Consider the following 24,681-nt stretch of genomic DNA (forward strand, 5'->3'; position numbering starts at 1 on the left):
ATAGCTTTATTACTTTAGAAAGAGAATTTCCTGAGACTCAAAAAGCAAGAAATAGCAAAGGAAAAAAAAGACTAAATCAGTCTTATGAAAACTGAGAACCTCTACACACACAAACTTTTAAAACAGAGTTAAAATACAAGGTACCACTGAAGCTAATACTTAAAACATATAAAGCACGCAAAGGATTAGTTACTAGTTGAATATATTAAAAACTCGTACATAATGAGTAACAAAAAGACAACCTTATAAGAAAAGAACAATGGTCATGACAGGCGATTGGCAGAAAGAAACCCCAGGCAACAGATAAATGTGGGGAGAGCACTCCGTCAGGTTCATGAGTCATCAAGGAAATGCAAATTAATCTAACAATGAAATGGCATGCCCACCAGGCTTCTAAAAAATTAAATCTTTTCGTAAATATTGTTGAAGAGGATTATGAAATGTTCATGCAATAAGTGTAAATGAAGTCTACACAGTGATCTTTATAATCGTGTCTGATTTTAAAGTACACATCTCTCTACATATTTAATCACCTACATTTCACATACATACACACACACACACACACATGCAGATAATAGATAAAATTAGATATATACACACAGATATCTATGCATGTTTGAATTAAACTAGTAGGAGACGTATGAATATTAACACTGGATTTTAGGATTAAGGAAGAATTTCTGTCTTCCTAGTGCCTGACACATCATAGATGGACAATAAACTATTTGTTGATGCAAAGAATCAGCTAATTAATGGATGATTATGATATTTTTGAACTTTTTTCAATTATGATATTTTTGAACTTTTTTCAATTATTGTATTTGAACCTATATAAGAAAAATCTCAAGCAAATTACTTCCAAGTCTACTTAGGAATAACTCTAGGATCCCAGGTAGACAGACTATGAAATCAAGTCCAGCACTGAGCACTTGGTGGCTATTTATATCATGACCTTCAGAGAATGTAGCCCAAGGCATGTCTCTTTCTTTATGTCAGTTCAACGACAGATTTCTGAAATCTGTTATCAAGTTACAATGAATTCGCTGTAGTAGGAAAAGCAGAAAGATATAGGCTGGGACGTCATCACACAGAACTGAGAATCAGAAGAGCGGGGTATAGGATGTGATTTGGGAACAGCGATAGGATTGGGACACACAAGAATGGTACACTATTGGAAGACTAGCTGGAAAACTGCTGTACTGCCCGAAAGATGAGGTCTGGGTGGGAAAACGATGAAACCACCGTGCCCCTTCTGGCCCCTGCACTGGGGGAGGGTGTCTGAAGCTCCACCAGATGGCAAAGCAAGAAGAACCAGCCCCTGACTGCTCCCTGCTCATCTGGGTTCATGGGGCAGAGCAGCCAACGCCCCTGGAAGCGGTTAGCCCTGGGAAGCTTTTGCCAACACCTCCTCTACCCTCTGGCCAGAAACATCAAGTTCATTTCATTCCCATCTGGAGGCTCTTTTCCACCTTGTAAGGAGTGGTCATTGGAAAGTAAATTTGAGGGAAATGACCTCCTCTGACTTTAGTGCACAGGACTGAGGGGAGGCTGGGGGTCTCTGGGCTTGATGATTATCTCTATAGGCAGCAAAACGATTAAATCTGATTAAATCTTACCCCATGGGAGTCCTGAGGATGGTGTGTCCTGAGCTCAGAGGCAGGTCCCCGGTCAGCATTTTGAATGTGGTGGTTTTCCCAGGTCCGTTCACCCGTAGAAGCCCAAAGCACTGAGAGGAGAAAACAAACAAACCATGAAATCAAAACTATGCCGGAAACAGCACTTGCTTTCACCCAACTCTGAGTTGATATTTTTGGTTTGTGTTATTTGTAGACTTTTACAATCATAAAATAAATGTATAACGCATTTTATAGCTCATGCAGTACTTCTGAAATCACCGTGGCATTTGAGTGGTGTTATTTCAGTGTTAATTCACAGACAAGTAAGTAAATTCACGTCTGGAAAACTCAAGAGGATGAGAAGTAAAAGCCAACTACCACCAATTATGCTGAAATTTCCTGTCCTATCCAGGGCGCATCCAACAGGCTCCCAACTATGTCCCTCTGGTAAGCGCAATATGTTTTAGGAGTCACATCATCATAATCATTATTATTCCCCTGCCTTCCTCTGTCTCTGTCTCTGAATCTCTCCATCTCTCTGTCTCTCTCCTCTCACTCAGACTATAGCCTAATGCTGACACTAATCAAGAAGGCCCTCTATTCCCATACTCTCGCTCAGCATCAGGTCACATCTCCTGCTTCACTCTGTCTTACATTCCGTGGCGGAAACAATGGCCTCGCTCTTTCACAGCCTCTGCCTCTACCTTGAACCTCTGTATATATCCTTAGCTGCGGATTCTGTGGTGGAAGCTGAGACGGTTTCATTCTTACTGATCTCCTTCCAGGACACTTGTTTCCCGATGTCTGGGCACTACTGTCTCCTGACCTAAGCTGGCTTCCTGGCTCCCTGAATCCTGGAAAAGTGACTGTTCTGTGTTTCTTGTGGCCAAGCCCACCTGATTATCACAGAACCCTATTTTGTAGCTCCAGGTGCCACCTGCTTCAACACTCATGCTTCCCCCACCTTGACTGGGTGTCTCCCACGCTCTGATATAGGGGTCCATCCTGCTGCAGACCTGTCCTGTCCCATGTCACTCGTGTCACAGACCACACCTGAGCTGCTGTCCCAGGTACAAACCATCAGCCTATCCGAACTCTATCTACCCTCCTGGCTTAGGCTTAAGTTTATCCAAACCTTCCTTTTTCATAAAGCTCTGCACACCCCCTGCCTTCCCCACTCCCACGATGCTCCCGTTCCTCCTTCAAGGCTGCCCTCTCTGGACTTACAGCTCCGAGGCGATTCACTCTGTGCCTTTGACCCTTGCCCTACTGTTATGCAACACTGTGTATGTTTATGATCTCCCATTTCCTACCCGATTATTAATTCCTAGAGGGACGGGGACACATCTTAGCCATCCGTCTCTTCTGCAGGCTCTTGCATAGGACTTTACATCTATGTCATTAAACTCAGATGCTCATGAACAGCCTAGTGAAGAGAACCCAAAGGTAAATGCATCTTGGATCATTTCAGAGACCTGGAGCATCTCTCATAGGAAGTTTTCCAAGTTTTTCTCTCACACTTTAGTTTAAAACTAAAGGAGAGGTAGTAGCAAGACAGAAATTTATTTTTTAAAGCAAGGGTAAGAAAACAGTTCCATAAGATGGCAAAAATCACATAGCTAGTCTTAGAGTTGAGTAGCCAACAACTGCATAAACCACTTCTTTAACCTCTGTCCCATTTGACCACACACCTCGGTCAGAGTCAAAGGGTCCCTGGATGGATTCAGTCCCATCTCTCTGCTTCTCTTTACCTCAGATCCACTCACAAGTAGAGCATTGATGCCAATCAGATAACGATATAACCTACTTTGAATTTCTCAGAAGCTTGGTACAATGTGAATGCAAGATACGCTTTTTCTTTTTAACAGGTAATTAAAGGTAATCATTTCCAGAACTGATTTCCCTTTATGCATTAAGCACATGTTGGGAACAATTTGTATGGCTTCTGTCAGTTCAGATTAAACATTTCTACTAGAATTAATGACACATTCATGAAAAAACAACTCTGAGCTATGGCTATAGTGTGTGAGTGTTTTTACCTTTCCAGAATAGCATATTACTAGACAGGCTTAATTGGCCACTTAAAGAGTACTGAAGTCTAAGCAGGAGTTAGAAGTGGTTTCCTTAATTAATTGGATTTATAAAATATTTGCACTCAATAGAGTCACCCCATAAGCCAAACTAATTAAAACTCCTTGATCACTTAAATTTTAAAAATTATGAAACAGAGAAAACCCATCACTCAATCAGCAGAGTTTTCACTAGGGAAAGAGCCGACTGACTCTCCACCTAGACCCTGCAGAGATTCCTGAAATGTGAAGCTGCTCTTAGTTCCGATTTCAGATATCCTGAGAATAACACAAACAGATGGACAATTAGAGTGACACCAGTTTGCAACAGAAAAGGTACAAACAGGAGCTTTCTCACCTCTCCCCTGAGTAGGCCCAAGCTAATATCTTGCACGGCAGTGGTCCTCTTGAAGAAGCCTCTGTAACTCTTACTAGGGTTGTACTAGTCTCCACTAGTTCTGCCTTCCAACACCCTCACTTGCTCTTTTTCAACATCTACGTCCATGGAAGATGTGACTGTGCCTCAAATGGCAGAGTGGCCCCTGGAAGGGTAAGTCAGAGTTAATTCACACCTGGGAAATGGACCAGAAGAATCTAGAGGGAGAGAAAGGTCAGAGCTCATCTGAACAGAAGACGTGGCCTCCAGAGTCTGCGGTACCAGCTCTGGCCCACGCACCCGCGTTCTGCATCCCGTTGGCCAGTTACTATCAGGAGTCAACATTCATCCTCTAACGCAAAGGAAATGTACATCAGCCTAAAAGACAGTGACGTGGATGGACACCAAACTCAAACTACTTTTCAATTTTACGAGCAATAAAGTCATGCCAGACTTTTGTGCTAGAGGACAAGTAATTTATCGCAAAGTTATAAGAAATCAACTTTGACCACTTTTAGCAAACAGGCCCTTTAATAAAGTAGATTACCCACAAAAGTCCCCAAACACTACAGCTCCATAGCACGTGCTGGATGGTTTAGAAGGATGCACAGCAGGCACTCAGCAGACACCTGTCAGATGCATATAAAGTGAACTTTCACCTCTGATTTGTTGACTCAAAATCTGAGCTAGCTCACTTTCCAATCTTCCTTATGATTTTCTTTCTGGTGCATTTTAGCTTTCAAGTAAATCTCAATTTCTGCAAACTGTAATATGCCAATATTTAAATAACTAAATGAGTACTGACAGTGAGATAGTATTGTACCAACATCAATTTCCTGGTTTTATCAATGTAATATTGTGATGTACTGTATTATTACATTATCACAGTATCACTGGGAGGGTACATAGGCTCTCTCCGTACTGATCTTGCTATTTCTTGTGAGCTTTAAACTATTTTAAAATAAAAAGGTATTAAAAATAAAATAAAATACCCACGGCCAGATCCCAGTGGCCCCAGCTCCTTTCCCTGTATTATTTTTTCCGTACCTAAAATCACCACTGGACAAACATATAATTTTTCAAGACCCAACACAGACGATGAGAAAATATAGCTACTCAGGAGTATGTGTTATATGATACAATTTACGTAATATTCAAAAGCATGAGAAATGAATCAGTGGAGATAAAAATAACAGCGCTTATCTACAGAGTGGGGATTGACCGGCAGGGGATTGTGGAAGTCTTCTGAGCTGCTGATGCCACTGTCTGGGAGAAGGGAACAGTGTGTTCAGTTTATGAAGATTCACTGAATTTTACACTTTTCTTCCTGACTGTTGTCCCTCCCTTTCCCAGGTGAGGGCGCGTCCCTGGGCCCTTCAGCCTGGCCTGGCTGTCCAGAGGTCGTCTCTCCCTGTACCAGGACATGGTGCCAGCTTACCCCTCCCCGTTTCCGAGATGCATCAGTTAATTCTCTCCTCATTAGCATCACCTGGGAAGCTTTACACCTGCTCCCTGGTCTTGTCCCCAGAGGGTGTCCGCCCGCAGGGTTCGGGGTCCAGATGCGTACTGGTTACGTCTCAAGTGGCTCTGGCAGATGGGGGTCACTGAGCGAGGTCAGTGCTTGTCAGCCTCTGCACAACAAGACACATGCAGTTCATTCCCCTGCGCTCAGAAATGGGCCACTTCATTTTTTACAGAGCTAGAACAAATCATCTTAAAATTTGTATGGAGACACAAAAGACCCCGAATAGCCAAAGCAGTCTTGAGGCAAAAAAATGGAGCTGGAGGAATCAGACTCCCTGACTTCAGACTATACTACAAAGCTACAGTAATCAAGACAATATGGTACTGGCACAAAAACAGAAACATAGATCAATGGAACAAGATAGAAAGCCCAGAGATTAACCCACGCACCTATGGTCAACTAATCTATGACAAAGGAGGCAAAGATATACAATGGAGAAAAGACAGTCTCTTCAATAAGTGGTGCTGGGAAAACTGGACAGCTACATGTAAAAGAATGAAATTAGAATACTCCCTAACACCATACACAAAAATAAACTCAAAATGGATTAGAGACCTAAATATAAGACTGGACACTATAAAACTCTTAGAGGAAAACATAGGAAGAACACTCTTTGACATAAATCACAGCAAGATCTTTTTTGATCCACCTCCTAGAGTAATGGAAATAAAAACAAAAATAAACAAGTGGGACCTAATGAAACTTCAAAGCTTTTGCACAGCAAAGGAAACCATAAACAAGACAAAAAGACAACCCTCAGAATGGGAGAAAATATTTGCAAATGAATCAACGGACAAAGGATTAATCTCCAAAATATATAAACAGCTCATTCAGCTCAATATCAAAGAAACAAACACCCCAATCCAAAAATGGGCAGAAGACCTAAATAGACATTTCTCCAAAGAAGACATACAGACGGCCACGAAGCACATGAAAAGATGCTCAACATCACTAATTACTAGAGAAATGCAAATCAAAACTACAATGAGGTATCACCTCACTCCTGTTAGAATGGGCATCATCAGAAAATCTACAAACAACAAATGCTGGAGAGGGTGTGGAGAAAAGGGAACCCTCTTGCACTGTTGGTGGGAATGTAAATTGATACAGCCGCTATGGAGAACAATATGGAGGTTCCTTAAAAAACTAAAAATAGAATTACCATATGACCCAGCAATCCCACTACTGGGCATATACCCAGAGAAAACCGTAATTCAAAAGGACACATGCACCCGAATGTTCATTGCAGCACTATTTACAATAGCCAGGTCATGGAAGCAACCTAAATGCCCATCAACAGACGAATGGATAAAGAAGTTGTGGTACATATATACAATGGAATATTACTCAGCCATAAAAAGGAACGAAATTGAGTCATTTGTTGAGACGTGGATGGATCTAGAGACTGTCATACAGAGTGAAGTAAGTCAGAAAGAGAAAAACAAATATCGTATATTAATGCATGTATGTGGAACCTAGAAAAATGGTACAGATGAGCCAGTTTGCAGGGCAGAAGTTGAGACACAGATGTAGAGAATGGACATATGGACACCAAGGGGGGAAAACTGCGGTGAGGTGGGGATGGTGGTGTGCTGAATTGGGCGATTGGGATTGACATGTATACACTGATGTGTATAAAACTGATGCCTAATAAGAACCTGCAGTATAAAAAAACAAACAAAACAACTAATACTAAACTTTCATTGGGTTATTTGTATGGAAATATGTTAATATAAATGTTTCAGACATTACATGAAATTTCTAAAAATCTTATATTTGTATTTGTATGGAAATATGTATGGAAATATGTTAATATAAATGTTTCAGACATTACATGAAATTTCTAAAAATCTTATATTTGTATTTGTATGGAAATATGTTAATATAAATGTTTCAGACATTACAGGAAACTTCTAAAAATCTTATATGTTCTGGTATAAGGTTATAAGTAATAATCCTAGTTATTACTTTAAAATGTATATCTCAGAAATAACTAATTTTCTTGTCAACTGCATTATTATGAACTTTCATCAAATCTTTAACCATGGTCATTTTTAAGTCTTCTGTCATTTACAGACAGTTCTGGGTGTACTCTGATGATTTTGCAAATATGTTCCTATAAAAGGGTTTCATCTTCAAGAAATTCATGGAAAAGACTCTGACAAGTACAGGTTTCTGGTAACTGACTGTACTGCTGAACTGAATGAATAAGCATTTTCAGAACTCTAATGAAAAACTGATGAACTCATAAAAGTGCTAACAAAAGATCAAGATGAAAAAAAAATTAATTACATGGGACTGAGTGAACTAATGAGGATGAGTATAATTTTTGTGACTTTCTGTCTGAATTAAAAAAAAAAAAATCCCACAAGGACTCAGAGGCAAAGAATATACAAATCAATTTTCACTGCAAAGTAAAGGAGCTGGTACAGTGGAGGATTACTGGACTGAATGTCAATATTATGACATAGTATGAGTGTGTTTCATGTTTGGTAATTGCAATCATTGTTGCTTTTGTTGTGGTCATCCATGTACAATGCTTGGTGTCAGTCTATTTATCTCTTGTAAAAATAAAATACAGTGTGTGTGTGTGGAAAAAAAATAAAAAAAAAAATAAAAAAAAAAAAAAGAAATGGGCCACTTGGCCGTCTTCCAACTGCCGATCATGAAAAATGGCATCTGTGTTACAAAGGAAGGATCCTGACGGGCGCTGGTGTAGCGGGATTTTGCAGGAATTCGGTGCAGCTGATATGTCTGAAGGGAGATGCTGCCCTGGGCTGTGTGGCTGCTCGGACCCAGCCAGGGCCTGGGGTACAGAGAGCAGAGCCCGGCTCCAGACCAGAGGGAGAACAAACAGGAACCCCCCAAGCCCACCCAACCTGACTCGGGTGTGGCCAGAGCTCAGGCTCTGATGGAGACCCAGATCTGAGCAGACAACACCGGTGGCAGCAGGACTGCAGGACGGGGACAGGTCCCGGGCAGGTGGTGGACACGCCACTTGGGAGGGGACACAGGAAGCGTCTGTGTAGATGCAGAGGGCAGGGTCTTCCTATTCTTTCCATGATTTGACTACGACAGTGTAAAGCAGTTCCTGCGCGAAGGAACGCAGAGTCAAGCAGAGGAGAGTAACAGACAAACACTGTAGAACAACACTGGCGCAAATGGCACTGTTTTGAAATAATGCCACTTGCAGCAACATGGATGGACCTAGAGATTATCATACTGAGTGAAGTAAGTCAGACAGAGAAAGACAAATATCATATGATATCGCTTTTATGTGCAATTTAAAAAGAGGCTACAAATGAACTTATCTACAAAACTGAAATATAGTCACAGATGTAGAAAACAAATTTATGGTTACTGGGGGGTAAGGGGGAGAGGGATAAATTGGGAGATTGGGACTGACATATACACATTACTATATATAAAATAGATAACTAATAAGGACCTAATGTAGAGCACAGGGAACTCTACTCAGTACTCCGTAATGACCTATATGGGAAAACAAATCTAAAAAAGAGTGGATACATGTGTATGTAAGACTGATTCACTTTGCTGTACACCTGAAACTAACACAACATTGTAAATCAACTAGACTCCAATAAAAATTTAAAAAAAAGATAAACAACAACAACAAGAAAAAAAACCACAGATGGCCCTGATGGAAAAAACAGGCTGTGCTGGAAACATGGGGAGGATGTCAAGCCTGGCCTGGGAGACGGGAGGGGCATGAGGAGGGTCCTGGAGGCAGGGCAGTCAGTCCTGGCAAAGGACCAGCCCAGGCAGGGGACCAGATGCCAACATCAGGGGTGGGGGCAGAGGGGGCACCACATGCAGCATCCCTGGGCCTGAGGCGCCAGACTGGAGGGGCCTGGCTGAGAACCTTGGACTTTTCTTTCAGACAATGATTAGTGACCTGGTTAGATCTGGATTTTAAAAACAGATGAATTTGGTCAGATCATTATTGTGACAGTTGTCCATAAAGGAGTGATAGGCAACTAATGTCTAAATTACATTAAATTTCTGGACACTGTAACCTTCACATTGACAAAGAACAACAAATATTGACTATTTACTGTGGATAACAGGTATGTTATTCTTTTTTTTAATAAATTTATTTATTTAATTTATTTATTTTTGGCTGCATTGGGTCTTCATTGCTGCACGCGGGCTTTCTCTAGTTGCTGCGAGCGGGGTCCACTCCTCATTGCAGCATGCAGGCCTCTCATTGCAGTGGCTTCTCTTGTTGCAGAGCACAGGCTCTAGGCGCACGGACTTCAGTAGTTGTGGCACGCCGGGTCAGTAGTTATGACTCACAGGCTCTAGAGCACAGGCTCAGTAGACGTGGTGCATGGGCTTAGTTGCTCTGCGGCATGTGGGATCTTCCTGGACCAGGGCTTGAACCCGTATCCCCTGCACTGGCAGGCGGATTCTTAACCACTGTGCCACCAGGGGAGCCCTGAGGACGTAATTCTAAAACATGGTTTCACTTATACTTTAGCAAGTAAAGGTAATACCGGAAGTCTTGAAAGAAAGATCTTTCAGTGCTGCAGGAGGATGGGATACCCTGAAATCTGCCAGAAGGATTTCTACAGAACAGGGTTCACAACAGATCAAACTAGTGAGGGCCAATTACTGAACAAATTACGCTCGAAAGGCACTCAGAATTCTATTTCAAACTCAGTCAGTATTGGAAATCTACAGATTCCAGAGGGATTGCGGCCAATTCTAGAGCTTTGTGATGTGTATTCAAAATGGTTCTCCACTTGAGCAGATTAAAAGGGTTATAAAGGAGGTGCGTCAATGAAGTGACTGAGACAGGGAACTCCTATAAGGAAATCACCACAAAATGCTAACAGTGTGTCTATAATCTTTAATAGGTTCTCTTGTGATATGGTCCTAATTAGTGATTTCTCCAGAAAGGATCCCTTTCTTGGAAAGAGCAAGTCCACAGATTCAGGCCACAAGGATTACGGAGGGAGAGACATGCATTGTGGACCCTACACAGGTAAGCACATTCCTTCCTTAATATTTAAAATGCGTTATCTGACAGCACTTCAGACCTTCTTGCAAAACCACCTGAAACCCTATCGAGGATACAGGGAGGTGGGTGTAAGGATGCTGTGTGGCACGGGTACATGCACATGCGTGTGGTCAGCCCACATATACATGTATACCCCTTGGGCTTTCATCCTCAACTAAAAAACAGGAAAACATTATTACCATCATTAATTAAATAATATTAAATAAATAAGAAGAATATGGGGCTTCCCTGGTGGCGCAGTGGTTGAGAATCTGCCTGTTAATGCAGGGGACACGGGTTCGAGCCCTGGTCTGGGAAGATCCCACATGCCACGGAGCGGCTGGGCCCGTGAGCCACAAGTACTGAGCCTGCGCGTCTGGAGCCTGTGCCCCGCAACAAGAGGGGCCGCGATAGTGAAAGGCCCGCGCACCGCGATGAAGAGCGGTCCCCGCACCGCAATGAAGAGTGGCCCCCACTTGCCGCAACTGGAGAGAGCCCTCGCGCGAACCGAAGACCCAACACAGCCAAAAATAAATAATAAATAAAAATAAATAAAGTAGCTATGAAAAAGTGAAGAAACTGAGGCTTAGAAAAATTAAATGGACCAGAATTTAAAAAAAAAAAAAAAAAAAAAAGAAGAATATGATAAGCACTAGTAACAACAGGATTTTGCAAAGGGCAAGTGGTTATCGGCACTGAATTTCCATACATTCCTGCTTTTAGGAGTTGATGTTATTTCACCATAAAAGTAAATTATATTATGGTATCAACCAAATTCACCTTAGACGTTACCATCAAAGTAAGAGGAAAACTGAGCAATATTAAAGGAGAAAATTCATTGAGGCAATTGAAAAAATGGATCGATTATCTCACAGGTTGACACCTTGCTCCTGACATTCTCCTTCCTAATGTCGGTCATTCACTAATAAAAAAACAAATAAACAAAAACAAAGCAAACAAAAAACCCCATAAAATCCTAACTAACAGAAGTGTGTATGGCACTGATCAGAACGTTTCTTGTCTTGCAGCCTCCAGGCTGGAGTTGCCATCAAGGATGAGCCCCGAGGGACATACCTGGGCCACTGCCAGAGGTCCCCGTGCAGCAGGACCCTCAGGAGGAGAAGGACCGTCCCTTGTACTGCCAACTGCACAAAGATCAAGCCCAGGAAGCTCATCTTGAAGGGGCTCACGTACAAATCGATGTCGAAGTTGTGGGTCAGGTTGTATCTGATCTGATTGTAACAAGAGTTCTATCAGCCCTTGACCCAGGCAGAATTGAGGGAAAATAGTGAAGACCCACTTGAGGATGTCACAGATGTTCTGCAAATTCTGTGCAATGAAAGAAAGAGAAAGCAAATTAAGAGCTCTTTGTAGAGAAAGATTCTAAAACCATCAATTATATATCTCATACTCAGTAATGTCCAGTTCTCCCTTATCACACAAACTTACAGCTGTTCACAATGAGTGGTCTCAACTAGTGTGATCTGGGGACAATAGAAAATTCAATGAAGACTTTTAGGGGTATGTATTGTTATTATATTACAGTTTATTGTCTTCTGCGTATAGACATGGGAAAACCATGAAAGGTTCATTTAATATTCCCTTAGTTCTGGTCTTCACTGACTACCACTATTTACAGATTTCATCCAGTCCTAAAGGGGCTTATTAATCCCACTTTTCATAAAACTATGTCCCTGGATCAAATAATGTATGACATGAAAGATTTTTGTCTTCCTAGTTATAAGGTGGAAATAGGAGACTATTACAGCTTTTAAGTCAGGATCTTACAGTTCAGGAAATAATTAATAATGAGGACTCAGATCTGACTATAAGGGATTCACACTGGTGTCTATTCCCATGTGAACAAAGCTGTTCTAATGCATGATACTCAGCAAATAATCCACACGCATGACGGGCGTGGCTACACAAATTCACGGAACAGCAATTTATGAGTGTCTAATTCACAATATGTGGAGACTGATCAAGTAGAGAAATAAATTACTGAAACTATGAGTTTTTCATCTACCTACATCCCCCTCCCCTCAAAAGACGCCTCAGTGGTGGGAGAGAGAGATACTCCACATCCTGAGTTAGAACCCAAAATGCCTTTTCTGTACGCATCAGCTTAGAAACTGTGATTTGGTAAAAAGTAAAATGCTCATATTAATGTTATCGTTTGTATACACAATGGTTAATACCAGTTATACTGGCATTTGATACTGATCTGAACATCTAGTCACCTTTCTTGGCCTATTCCATGATTTCATAAGACTATATTGCCCCTTGAACTTACAAAGGAATATTTGAAATCACCCATTTATAATGTTGAGATTTTTAAGCAAACTATATCTAAATAAAGAGCAAAGGAAAAGAAAGACCTTAGTAACGGCAATGAAATGCCTTTTATTATCTGTTAACAATTGAGTTTGACCCATTTTTTTGCAAACAACTTCCTGCTTGCTGATTTCTCTCCAGGTGAGCAATGCTATTTATAACAGGAGGGAACAAAGCCTCCCACTCACCTTAGCCTTAGAATCTCAAGATTCCTGACCCTTCTCCTCTTCTGTGTGTGGCCTGTCCCCTGGGGCGGGGGTTGTCTCCCTTGAGTCTGTCTTCCTCCCCCTTTAGTTCATGACCAGGATCCACGTCATATTTGAGCTCCGATGGGGGCGAGGGAAACACTGTTCTGCCTCCTCCAATTTCAATGTTCTCCTCAAGCTAAAGCCAGTGACTCATGCTGCTAGCTGCTATTTAAAGGCTAGAGACACCAATACAGATTAGTGTCAATAATAGATCTGTAAAAATCACCAAAATAAATTGTTTCACTGGATGCGTAATGAATGCTTACAGAGCTCACTGCTTCTGTGCAAACGTGAGGCACAACAACAGCAAATAAGATGAGCCATCGCTGCAGAGCTGACCAGGTCCCGGCGCGTCCGGGCACCAGGAAGGGAGCCCTTCCCGAGGGAACAGGCCTCAGTCCCGGACTGGCCAGACACCGACCAGCAGCCCATCCTCCAGAACTGGGAGGCCAGGCCTTTCCCAGGCTGTTTCCTCAGCCCCTGAGTCGATCCAGCCCCCAGGACTAGAGAGGAACGGGATCCACATGGACAGCAGGGGTCAGGAGAGACCTGTGTGGTCAGAGCCAAGAAAGAAAGCAGGAAAGAAAAGCATGGAAATCCGGGGCAGAGGAGGGTACAGACTATGAAGTTCATCCCCACAGGCAGCTCAGGGGAGGCTGAGCAAGACAGAAGATGAGTTACAGCAGACACGACCCCGGCAGGCCTCACGGGGAGGAGCACGGAAGGACAACAGTGGGGTGTCAGCAGAGCTGGGTTCCACTGGGCCTCGACGCCTGCTGCGATGACACCCAAAAGGGGCCTCCCGATGCAAATGGCCTGCTGGAGGGGTTCCCTGAGAGAGGTGCTTCCTCACCAGGAGTAAAGTTCCTCGACTAGGAGTCCAGTCTCTTGGAGACTCTGCTCCAACACCCTGAAAGCAGCAAATCTAAACATGCCCCGGGGCTCAGAGGGCAGAATCGCCCAGACAATGCAGACCTGTGGTGGCCTGAGAGTGTGGTCTGCACGGGGGCCAATCCCGCCCCGGAGCAGCTGACCCCGCAGAGAGGAAGGTCTGACCCCTGCGCCCCTGACGCCAGCACGGGACGCGCTCCACACCCGCTCCAGCATGGGACGCGCTCCACACACACATGGCCACTCTTCCAGCCATCAATTGGCAATTCACCCGCAAACAGGGATGCAAACAGGATGTGAACGCAAACAGGATGTGAACGCGTGGCTCGGCCTACCCTCCACTCACAGAGCGGGTGCACAAACTGCTCACATCGTGCCTGCTGCTGCCAGCCTGGCTCTGGGCTTATCAAGGCACAGGGGTTTCTGCCAAGCAGAGTCAGTGTCTCCTTCTGGAGGTGAAGACAGTGGATACCAGCACATCTGCACTGAGTTCCAGCTGGAAAAGCAACAGTAGTCTAGGCGTGAGTCCCAGAGCCTGTGGGAGGTCACTGACCTGAGACTTGGAGACAAAGGCCAACAGCCAGGGCATGATGGACATCGGCATGGTGCAGAGACCGAGGAGGAAGTTCAGGGAGGTGTAGGAGATTAAAGCCACGTCCGAACTGAAGAAGATTTTGGAGATGAGATACACCCACGGAAGATTCGAGTGTCTGAAATGTCAAGTGAAAAGTCGCGTTCCTTGTCCTGTAACACTTACTTCTATACAGACTGATTTAAAATGAGATTTTGCTGGCCTGGTTATTTTTCCTCCCTCCGTGAACAGGAGTACTTTTTACTTAATAAATCCGGCAGTTATTTTCTGAAGACAAAGCACATTTTCTGTAATACATGGGCAGAGAAACCTGGGCAGTGTCAAACCTGGGCTAGGACGTGCGACCTGGAGAAAGCCCCAGTGTCCCCTCCCGCACGGGGCAAGCCTGGCCTCATTTTCTGCTCACGGTCTTCTCAGCAGAGCAGGGATACACCTGTTTTTCTGAGAACATAAAATCATTAAAGCTACCAAGGGTGGGAAGCTCTATATAAAAAGAGGACGTAACATAGAACTGGAAAGCTTCCTTCCGGGGTGCCCTGTGCATGAGCTCCACGCCGTATGCCTCCAGGGTGTTCCCTGATCCTACAGCCCTGAAGGCGGGTGCCACAGCCCCATTTCACAGATGGGACACGGGATGGATGAGGCTAAGATACCTGACCGAGGACCCACAGCTGAGAAGCAGGAGGAGCTGAAAGCGGGAGTGATTTGTGTGTGAGCCCGAAGCTGGGGCGTGAGGGCTGGACCCGAGAAGTGGCCCCCAGAAGTTTCAGATGACCTCACGCTCTAAGAAGACACCCACAACGGTCCTCTAATGAAAACACCTCTTCCTTCTTCCTTCTCCAGAGCACAGAGCCAGGGCTCATTCACGGCCGACTCACTGCAGCCTCCTCTGTGACTCCCACCCTGCCCCGTCCCAGGAAAGGAAGTTCCAAGTACCGGCAGAAGAGTCACTTACTTTATTTTCTTTATTTTTATTTTTTCATGCAGCATCCTTCCCATTTTCATGGAAAGGAACAGTCAACAAAAGTTCATCAATTGAAAATATATTAGGTTGTTATAAGAACCATGACTATATACGTACACATTTATGAATATGGTCTGCTTTATTGACAGAATGTATGAAACAGCTGAAGTCACTGACTTTAAGTCACAACCTTTCTCTGAAGACTCCACGTGTTCCCATATGCTCTCTGCACACTCAGTGTAAGCCTGTCACCATTTTCTCAGGCTGAGTTAGTGGTTTCACTTGAAATACCTCGGTAGCTTCTAAATGTCTGAGGTTTCCTTAATACGTTAACTAGCTCTGAAAAGCATGAAGCTTCAAAATGACACTAGGCCCTCGAGATAGCTTTTGATTTGAGTATAGTTCCTTTTCCACATGAAACCTATGGTATTCGTCCCTGGGTCAAAAGATACACCCTCGTGTTTCAGAAAATAGGATATATATATATATATATATATATATATATATATATATATGTAATAGTATACATAAAATCATACAGTTGTCAACAGCAGTCTGCTTCATAATTCAGGCATGAAGAAAACGGTTTTCGAGCATACAAGGTAGAGGTGAGTACTTTAATACAACTGCCCTTAAATATCAATGCTTGGTTCAAATAAACATATTGGTGGCTCCAGTCTTCCTGCTTTTTCTTTTCAAGGAAAGAATTAAATTAGCTTAAAGTGCATAATTTATTTTTTGGTAAAACATATGGTAGCTTCAAGCAACCGCCGTTCTTTTACTGAACTATGATATCATCTTAACGATTAAACCTGGAGGGTGGCAGCCCGCTCATAATTACTCTGCCACTTATAGGGTTTTCCTCCCTCTGAAACTGGTCCCACCTCCACATTGCAGGATTTTCCAGACATGGACCAGGATTCTGTGACCTCATCTTCATCATCCTTTAGTACTAAATGTGCACCAAGTATGCACTTAAGGTTTCCATTTTTTATATAAGCCAGATTCTCTTTCTTGTCTGAGATCTTCAGCTGTTATTTTTTTCTTTTTTGATGTGAATTCTCCTCCCTTTCCAGCTTAAATACCAAATTTTCCTCCATAGAGAGAAAGAAAAAGAAAGAAAAGATAAAGGAAAATTGTAACTGGGCACTCTGTCCTATTATGTATTGTAAGAGTCTATTCATTTACACATTCCCCAATTTTTCCAGATTCCAGATAAACAGCCCCATTTAATGCCTGACCGCGTTCTTGGTCTCAGCTTATCCTGGGATGCAGCCTTTCTTCGATGGTTCTGGGGCTCCTTGTGGGGACAGGATTGCAAGCCGACACTCTCATCCACCGGGGTCCCAAGGGCCCCTCCTCTTGCTGGGGGGGTCACCGTGTCAGGTTGCGTGCAGGCCTGGCCTCCAGTGGAGGTAGGACCACCCTTTAAACCTGAACTAGCCCCTGGGGGGTCACCCTGAGCGTCCGGTCGGCCCTCCACCTTGCTCTCATCCACTGGAACTGGCCTGGGGCACCTTTCCAGGTCCTCTGGGCCCCTCTCACCTAAGACCCCTCCACCTGAGGTGGCCACCCTCTTGGGCCATGAATGTAACTCGAGAGACCTGTGAGTCCCCTGAAATTGTTTGAAAAGTGCTGTAATCATGAATGTGGACAGAATTCTAGCTTAATTCAGATTCTTAAAGGAAACAAAGCAAGCAAGCAAAACAAGGTTAAGGAAAATACCTGAAAACACGTTTTTTTTTAAGAGCGTCTCACCATGCGACTTTGAGTTTCACCTTAATTATTGAAATCTGCTCTCTAAAGTTCAAAATTAATTTACAGCAAAACATATTTTACTCACACTATAAGGAACCATGACCACACTATGCATTCAACTGGATCAATAAACTGAAATCAAATCATTTCTTTAGAACCAGGAGCCCACGTATGTAGATCGTTATATACAGGAACATAAATTTCCAGCTGAGTATAGAAAACATGTCTCTACTATAGGCATGCTTTAGAGCTTAAGACATAATATCCTCTAAATATTAAAATAATTCTTATAGTAACAATAACAGCTAAAAGTAATTTAATGGGAACCCTTGCCGGCCACTGTAAAGGAGGTTTATGTGACTGACCTAATATCATCTTCACAGCAACAGAATTGTATTCTACACGGAAGAAAGTGAGGCTTAGAGAGAGAAATGAACCCTTCCAAGGTCACAGAGTTAGTGGCAATGTCAGTATTCCTAAAAAGGTTTCTCTGTCTCTCTCTTTGCTCCCCGTCTATCCATCCACCCATCCATGTATCTATTTATCCAATAATGATATAATTGGTCCCAATTAGATGCTTTGAATAAGTCTGGATCACTGATACAACTGTCATCTATGTAAAAATCATTTTACTTGTAATCTTTGGCTTAGAAAAAAGCAGAATGCTCTGTTAAAATATATATATTAGCCTTAAATTAAAATAAATCAACACTTTAATTATTTTCCCTGCTATTAGCAAGTATCTCTCACATACTTAGCCTCGATCTATAGCCAAATATGCATGACCTGTAAGAGAGGATGACATTATGCATTCCTGATACCCGGCAGGTATAATCTGGGGACTGCTAGCAACGATCCTTATTAGTGTGTACAAACGAGATATTTGTAAAATGACTTTTCTGGTTTTGCTACTTTTCCTGCGAGAAAAAAAAAAGTGATAGAAGTTAGACAAAACATTTCCAAACTACTAATATCAGGAGAGAGAAAAATACAGCAGATATAGAGCTTCACGGGCTCCCCAAGGACAGTTTTGGAGCTGAGTGAGTAACAGACACTGAGCCGGAGCCAAAGCCGCTGCCATCACCCACCCCTCGTGCAGGGGCCCCGGGCGTCCCGCTCAGGCTGGCCGGCTCCCCGCCACTGGAAGAAGCAGCATAATTGCTTGGAAAGAGAGAAAACCATGAAGCCAACAGCAGGTTCAAAGCCACCCCTGGGGTTCTGTCCTTCACAAAACACACCATAATTCTGCAGCTGCGCTTCTCATCACATACCCAGAAAGTGCCAGCAGGAGGGCCGTGGCCGCCAGGTTATCCCGGAAAGCGAAAGCCGTTAACTGGAAGGCGAGGATCACAGCGACACACAGGCAGACAGAACCCAAGTAAAAGAGCTGAGAAAATCAAGGGAAGAGGGCCTGTTACGTCAGGGGCTTGTATACCACCACCTCCTGACCCTCCAGCTCTCAGGTCAGCTCCAGCTTAGGTCTGTGTCCTGTGTGGCCCGTCACACGGTCTGCAGCAGCGGACTCGGGCCTGGAGAGGCCCCTTCCAGATCCATGTAAGACGAGGTCATTAAGATGGGCTCGGATCCCACAGGGCTGGTGTCCTCGTGAAAAGAGGAGGTGAGAACACAGGGTGAGGACACAGAGAAGGCGGCCGTCCACATGCCCAGGACAGAGGCCCCAGGGGGCACTAGCCCTGCCACACCTGGATCCGGGCCTTCCAGTCTCCAGAAGGCGATTAGATAAATGTCTGTGGTCTGTGCCTCCCCGCGAGCTGGGGGGCCGCTAACACGGCCGCCCACACCCACCTCCCACGGGGAAGGGGCAGGAATCCAGCCCCCTCCCAGGACACACGGCTTCTTCCCACACTCAGGACCAAGGGCAGACCCCCCGCCCGGCAGCCCGCGCCTCCCCACTGCGGGCTGACAAACCCCGGCCTCCCCTGGGGGCTCGCTCGCCAGCCCCCCTTCTCCGGCTGCAGGGCCGCTCCCCAGCTTTGCTCTGAAGTCACCCTCGATCCCATGGCCCTCTTTCATCCTCTTGATAAACCTAGTCACAAGCCAACTGCATCTTGTGTATTTATTTATCTTTACTTGGCTATTTGTTTTCTGCTTCCACTCATAAGGACACAAGTTCCCTCAAGACGGAGACCCTCTCTGCTTTGTTCATGGCTTTGTCCCCAAGACCTCAGACACACCTTGACCCAGAGCAGAGCCTCAAGAACATCCGTTAAATGAGTGATTGAATAGGCGGTGAACGACTGGATGAAGGTGGGAAAACCAAGAAGAAAATAGTCCTCCCTGACCTTAAGCCAACAGCACACATCACAGGGTAAAGAGGAGCCACGTTCAGTGGGAGGGATAAAGGGTAATTGACTGATGCCTGCGGAAAAGAGGGGAGACTCTGGGGGCCCCCTGCCTGCCCTTATTCTCCCCTGTCGCATCCCCCCCCCTTGCCTCCGGGGAAGCGGTGGTCACCGCACACCTTTAAACGGAAGGCATGGAAGTGGGCAGTGCTGGGACGGCCCTGAACTAGGACTGCACGGCTGGCACTGCCCAGCCCGCTCTAGGCCCTCTGGACACACGACCTTGGAGGAGTCTCTCCCCATCCTGTGCTTCCGTGTCCTGACCCCATGGGGCTCAGCCTGCAGGAGGACATGGCTTGGCTCTCAGGCAGCCATCACAGGGGGTCGCTGCTTACTTAGAAGGAATGGATGAGGTCATCCACTCCTTATCCGCGTTAGAATATGAGCTTCTCAGAACCTGCCATCGTGTTAGGAAACACATGCCATGTACAGGACAAGGTTGTGGTCCACTGCACCAGAGTTATTTTAATGAATGTTTGTTCCTCCTACAAATCAGCTTTCAGAATCACTTGGTCTGTCAGGCTCTTCTGAGTTTTTTGTTTTGAATTGTTTTCTCTTCCCTACTCTTGCTTCTTTAATCCTCAGTGCAAACTAGGCCTCCTTCAGGAAGGCACCCCGGCTACTTTGATTGGGGTGCATTTCCTTCTCTTTGGGGTTCTCACAATACCCTACATTTCCACTTATTGGGTCAGTTGCTACTCTGGGTTTTAACTGTCTTCCTGCTAATTTATCTCTTACGCAGCTCTGTGAGTCTCTCACAGGTATTGTGTCAATTGCTACTCTGGGTTTTAACTGTCTTCTTGCTAGTTTTACCTCTTATGCGGCTCCGTGAGTCTCTCGCGGGCAGGAATTACATCTTTTGTATAGGTACTTACGCAGGCCCCTAGCTTCCCAGATACCAGCTGAGGGCCCACAGCCCCTCCTTGGGAGCAAGCCCACATGAAGGGTACAGAGAAGCAAAGGGGACATAACGTGAAGCACACGTCCAGGAAACCTCCCTGCTTCTATGGATCACGTGGGGCGGCCACACACCCACACACACTCAGGTACATGCATACACACGTCCCCCGGGTGCAGGAACACAGAAGGACACGGCCCCGAGTCCTACCACGTCACACAGGAAGATCGTGAGCCAGTAGGTCCTGTAGCCCAGGCCGCTCATGTGCTGCAGCCTCGTGGCCCCAGTCACCCTGTCCCGCACACGTAGCTGCCGATGGACGCGGACAGGATGGAGAGAATCCAAGCACGATGCATAGGGTGATGCCGCACTGGTGGATGCTTTCCAGGTTGCAGGCAGAGCAGAACGGCCATCAGAGGCTGGCTGGGACCCATCAGTGATGAGGGTCACAGCGACCAGAACCATTAATTAGATGCAAACTAGTATATGCAGGATGGATAAACAACAGGGTCCTACTGTAGAGCACAGGGAACTACATTCAATATCCTGTGATAAACCAAAGTGGAAAAGAACATGAAAAAGAATATGTATATGAATAACGTAGTCACTTTGCTGTATAGCAGAAATTAACACAACATTGTAAATCAACTATATTTCAATAAAATCTAAAAAAAAAGAATCTTTCATTCACTTTGAAAAAATGTTGAAAAAAATAGATCAGGCATCCTTTCTCTGCTGACTTATAAGAAGGTTTCACAATATCAAGAAAATTAGCTGTTGTCAGATGTGTCATAAATATTTTTCTGTTTCTCCCTTCACTTCTTAAAGTTTATTTTTTGACACAGAATTAATTTCCATTTATAGATTTATATTTATATAAATTATATAACACATTCTTTACTTTCACTTTATAGGCTTTGCATAGAAAACTTTTAGTTAGGCAAAATTACAAAAATATTCAGACTTTTTCTTCCATTATCTTAATGCTTTACCTTTAACTGTTTGTTCCATGTTGATTTTTTTTTAACATCTTTATAGGAGTATAATTGCTTTACAATGGTGTGTTGGTTTCTGCTTTATAACAGAGTGAACCAGCTATACATATACATACATCCCCATATGCCCTCCATCTTGCATCTCCCTCCCACCCTCCCTATCCCACCCCTCTAGGTGGTCACAAAGCACCGAGCTGATCTCCCTGTGCTATGTGGCTGCTTCCCACTAGCTATCTATTTTACATTTGGTAGTGTATATATGTCCATGCCACTCTCTCACTTCATCCCAGCTTACACTTCCCACTCCCCGTGTCCTAAAGTCCATTCTCTATGTATGCATCTTTATTCCTGTCCTGCCCCTAGGTTCTTCAGAACCAATTTTTTTGTTGTTTTTTTTTTTTTTTTAGATTCCATATATATGTGTTAGCATGTGGTATTTGTTTTTCTCTTACTTCACTCTGTATGACAGACTCTAGGTCCATCCACCTCACTACAAATAACTCAATTTTGTTTCTTTTTATGGCTGAGCAATAGTCCATTGTATATATGTGCCACATCTTCTTTATCCATTCATCTGTCGATGGACACTTAGGTTGCTTCCATGTCCTGGCTATTGTAAATAGAACTGCAATGACCATTGTTGTACATGACTCTTCTTGAATTATGGTTTTCTCTGGGTATGTGCCCAGTAGTGGGATTGCTGGGTCGTATGGTAGTTCTATTTTTACTTTTTTGAGGAACCTCCATACTGTTCTCCATAGTGGCTGTATCAATTTACATTCCCACCAACAGTGCAAAAGGGTTCCCTTTTCTCCAACCCTCTCCAGCATTTATTGATTGTAGATTTTTTGATGATGGCCATTCCGACTGGTGTGAGGTGATACCTCACTGTAGTTTTGATTTGCATTTCTCTAATGATTAGTGATGTTGAGCATTCTTTCATGTGTTTGTTGGCTATCTGTATATCTTCTTTGGAGAAATGTCTATTTAGATCTTCTGCCCATTTTTGGATTGGGTTGTTTGTTTTTTTGATATTGAGCTTCATGAGCTGCTTGTAAATTTTGGAGATTAATCCTTCGTCAGTTGCTTCATTTGCAAATGTTTTCTCCCATTCTGAGGGTTGCCTTTTTGTTTTGTTTATGGTTTCCTTTACTGTGCAAAAGCTTTTAAGTTTCATTAGGTCCCATTTGTTTATTTTTGTTTTTATTTCTATTTCTCTAGGAGGTGGGTCAAAAAGGCTCTTGCTGTGACTTATGTCATAGAGTGCTCTTCCTATGTTTTCCTCTAAGAGTTCTATAGTGTCTGGCCTTACATTTAGGTCTTTAATACATTTTGAGTTTATTTTTGTGTATAGTGTTAGGGAGTGTTATAATTTCATTCTTTTACATGTAGCTGTCCAGTTTTCCCAGCACCACTTATTGCAGAGGCTGTCTTTTCTCCATTGTATATTCTTGCCTCCTTTATCAAAAATAAGGTGACCATATGTGTGTGGGTTTATCTCTGGGCTTTCTGTCCTGTTCCATTGATCTATATTTCTGTTTTTGTGCCAGTACTATACTGTTTTGATTACTGTAGCTTTGTAGTATAGTCTGAAGTCTGGGATCCTGATTCATCCAGCTCCGTTTTTCTTTATCAATATTGCTTTGGCTATTCGGGGTCTTTTGTGTTTCCATACAAATTGTGAAATTTGTTGTTCTAGTTCTGTGAAAAATGCCATTGGTAGTTTGATAGGGATTGCATTGAATTTGTAGATTGCTTTGGGTAGTATAGTCATTTTCACAATGTTGATTCTTCCAATCCAAGAACATGGTATATCTCTCCCATGTGGAGTTCATTTTAGGTAAAAATGCAGGTAAAAATTTTATTTGAGGTAAAACTGCAGATTTACTCGTTTATTTTTCAAATGCCTAGTGAGCTCTGTCAACATTGTAATAATAAATGTATTTCCTCAAAAAAAAAGGACTTAGGACCAGCCGGCATATTGGCTAAGGGTGTGGATTCTCTCATTAAATACCCTCGATGACCTTTCGAGGCCTGGGTTACACTCCCAGGGTCTAGAGGACACACAGAGGAGAGCGAAGGTGACAGGCAGGTCCCTCTCTGCCCACCTGGAGCCCAGTCTTGACACTGAGCCCGCCTCCCAGGCAAAATAAAAGGCTCCTGTCTAGTGGCCTCCACACTGAGCTGTGGCCTCTGCCCTCTTAGGGCCACCTTGCTGGATAACAGCTCTTGGGGGCGGGGGTGGTGATTCGCTCCACATGTGGCTGCTCCACCTCTGAATCTAGTCTCTCACAACACCAGAATGTTCTCTAGTAGATGGAGGTGCTTGGCGATGATGTGCACTGTACTTTCTGTGCCATTTTTAACTAGAGCACCACCAACACCTCTGGTCCATCACTGCCTCCCCTTTGGGGACGGTCAGGGCACAGCTGCCTCTGGTAATGCACCGATGCAATGGCTCAGCTCAAACCCTCCATCACGTCTTACTTCATAACCAAAGTCGATGTGCCCACACTTAGAATCCCGGCAGGTGTTAGATAAAGGAAGGACCCCGAGAGTCTGTGTATGAATGTGAGGACCACCTGCTGCATTCTGGACAGGAGGGGAGATCACCCATCAACCAGATCTGTGTCCTCCCACTCTGTCGGGTAGGTCACAGGAAGTACATTAAAAATACTTTTACTTATCAATTTTTAAATAAAAGTTTGTCCACTGTATGGCAGGGAAGGGAGACGGGCAAAAGGAGGAGACACTTAGGTCTGCACATAAAGGACACTGGCCTCATCAGCACCATCTCCATCTGGACGGTGAGGACAGACTTACAGGAGAAACTGTCAGGAGGCGTCACTATGGCTACCTCTGTAAATGCCATGTTTAAAATTTTAACTTGAAAAAGATGTTGGGTCGCATGAGCTTTGGCAAATCAGCCCCTTGGAACAATTGCTACTTAGAAATAAGTTGCATGACATGCTCACCCATTTTTGTTTTGTTCTGTTTTTGTTTTTGTTTTTTTGTTTTGGCTGTGG

General features: G+C 43.9%; 1 protein-coding gene across 1 annotated transcript in view; it reads right to left on the reverse strand.

Annotated features, from left to right (window-relative positions):
• ABCA13 (ATP binding cassette subfamily A member 13) overlaps positions 1–24,681 on the reverse strand; it is a 273,722-nt gene that overhangs the window by 86,007 nt on the left and 163,034 nt on the right. Inside the window, 9 exon segments of the mRNA XM_057549669.1 lie at positions 1,620–1,729; positions 4,047–4,230; positions 11,687–11,856; positions 11,858–11,941; positions 14,639–14,795; positions 18,671–18,786; positions 20,871–20,965; positions 20,968–20,995; positions 20,998–21,048. Of these exon segments, the coding sequence (XP_057405652.1) occupies positions 1,620–1,729; positions 4,047–4,230; positions 11,687–11,856; positions 11,858–11,941; positions 14,639–14,795; positions 18,671–18,786; positions 20,871–20,965; positions 20,968–20,995; positions 20,998–21,048 (995 nt within the window).

Source organism: Balaenoptera acutorostrata, chromosome 7 (genome assembly GCF_949987535.1).
Source record: "Balaenoptera acutorostrata chromosome 7, mBalAcu1.1, whole genome shotgun sequence".
Taxonomy (NCBI): Eukaryota; Metazoa; Chordata; class Mammalia; order Artiodactyla; family Balaenopteridae; genus Balaenoptera; species Balaenoptera acutorostrata.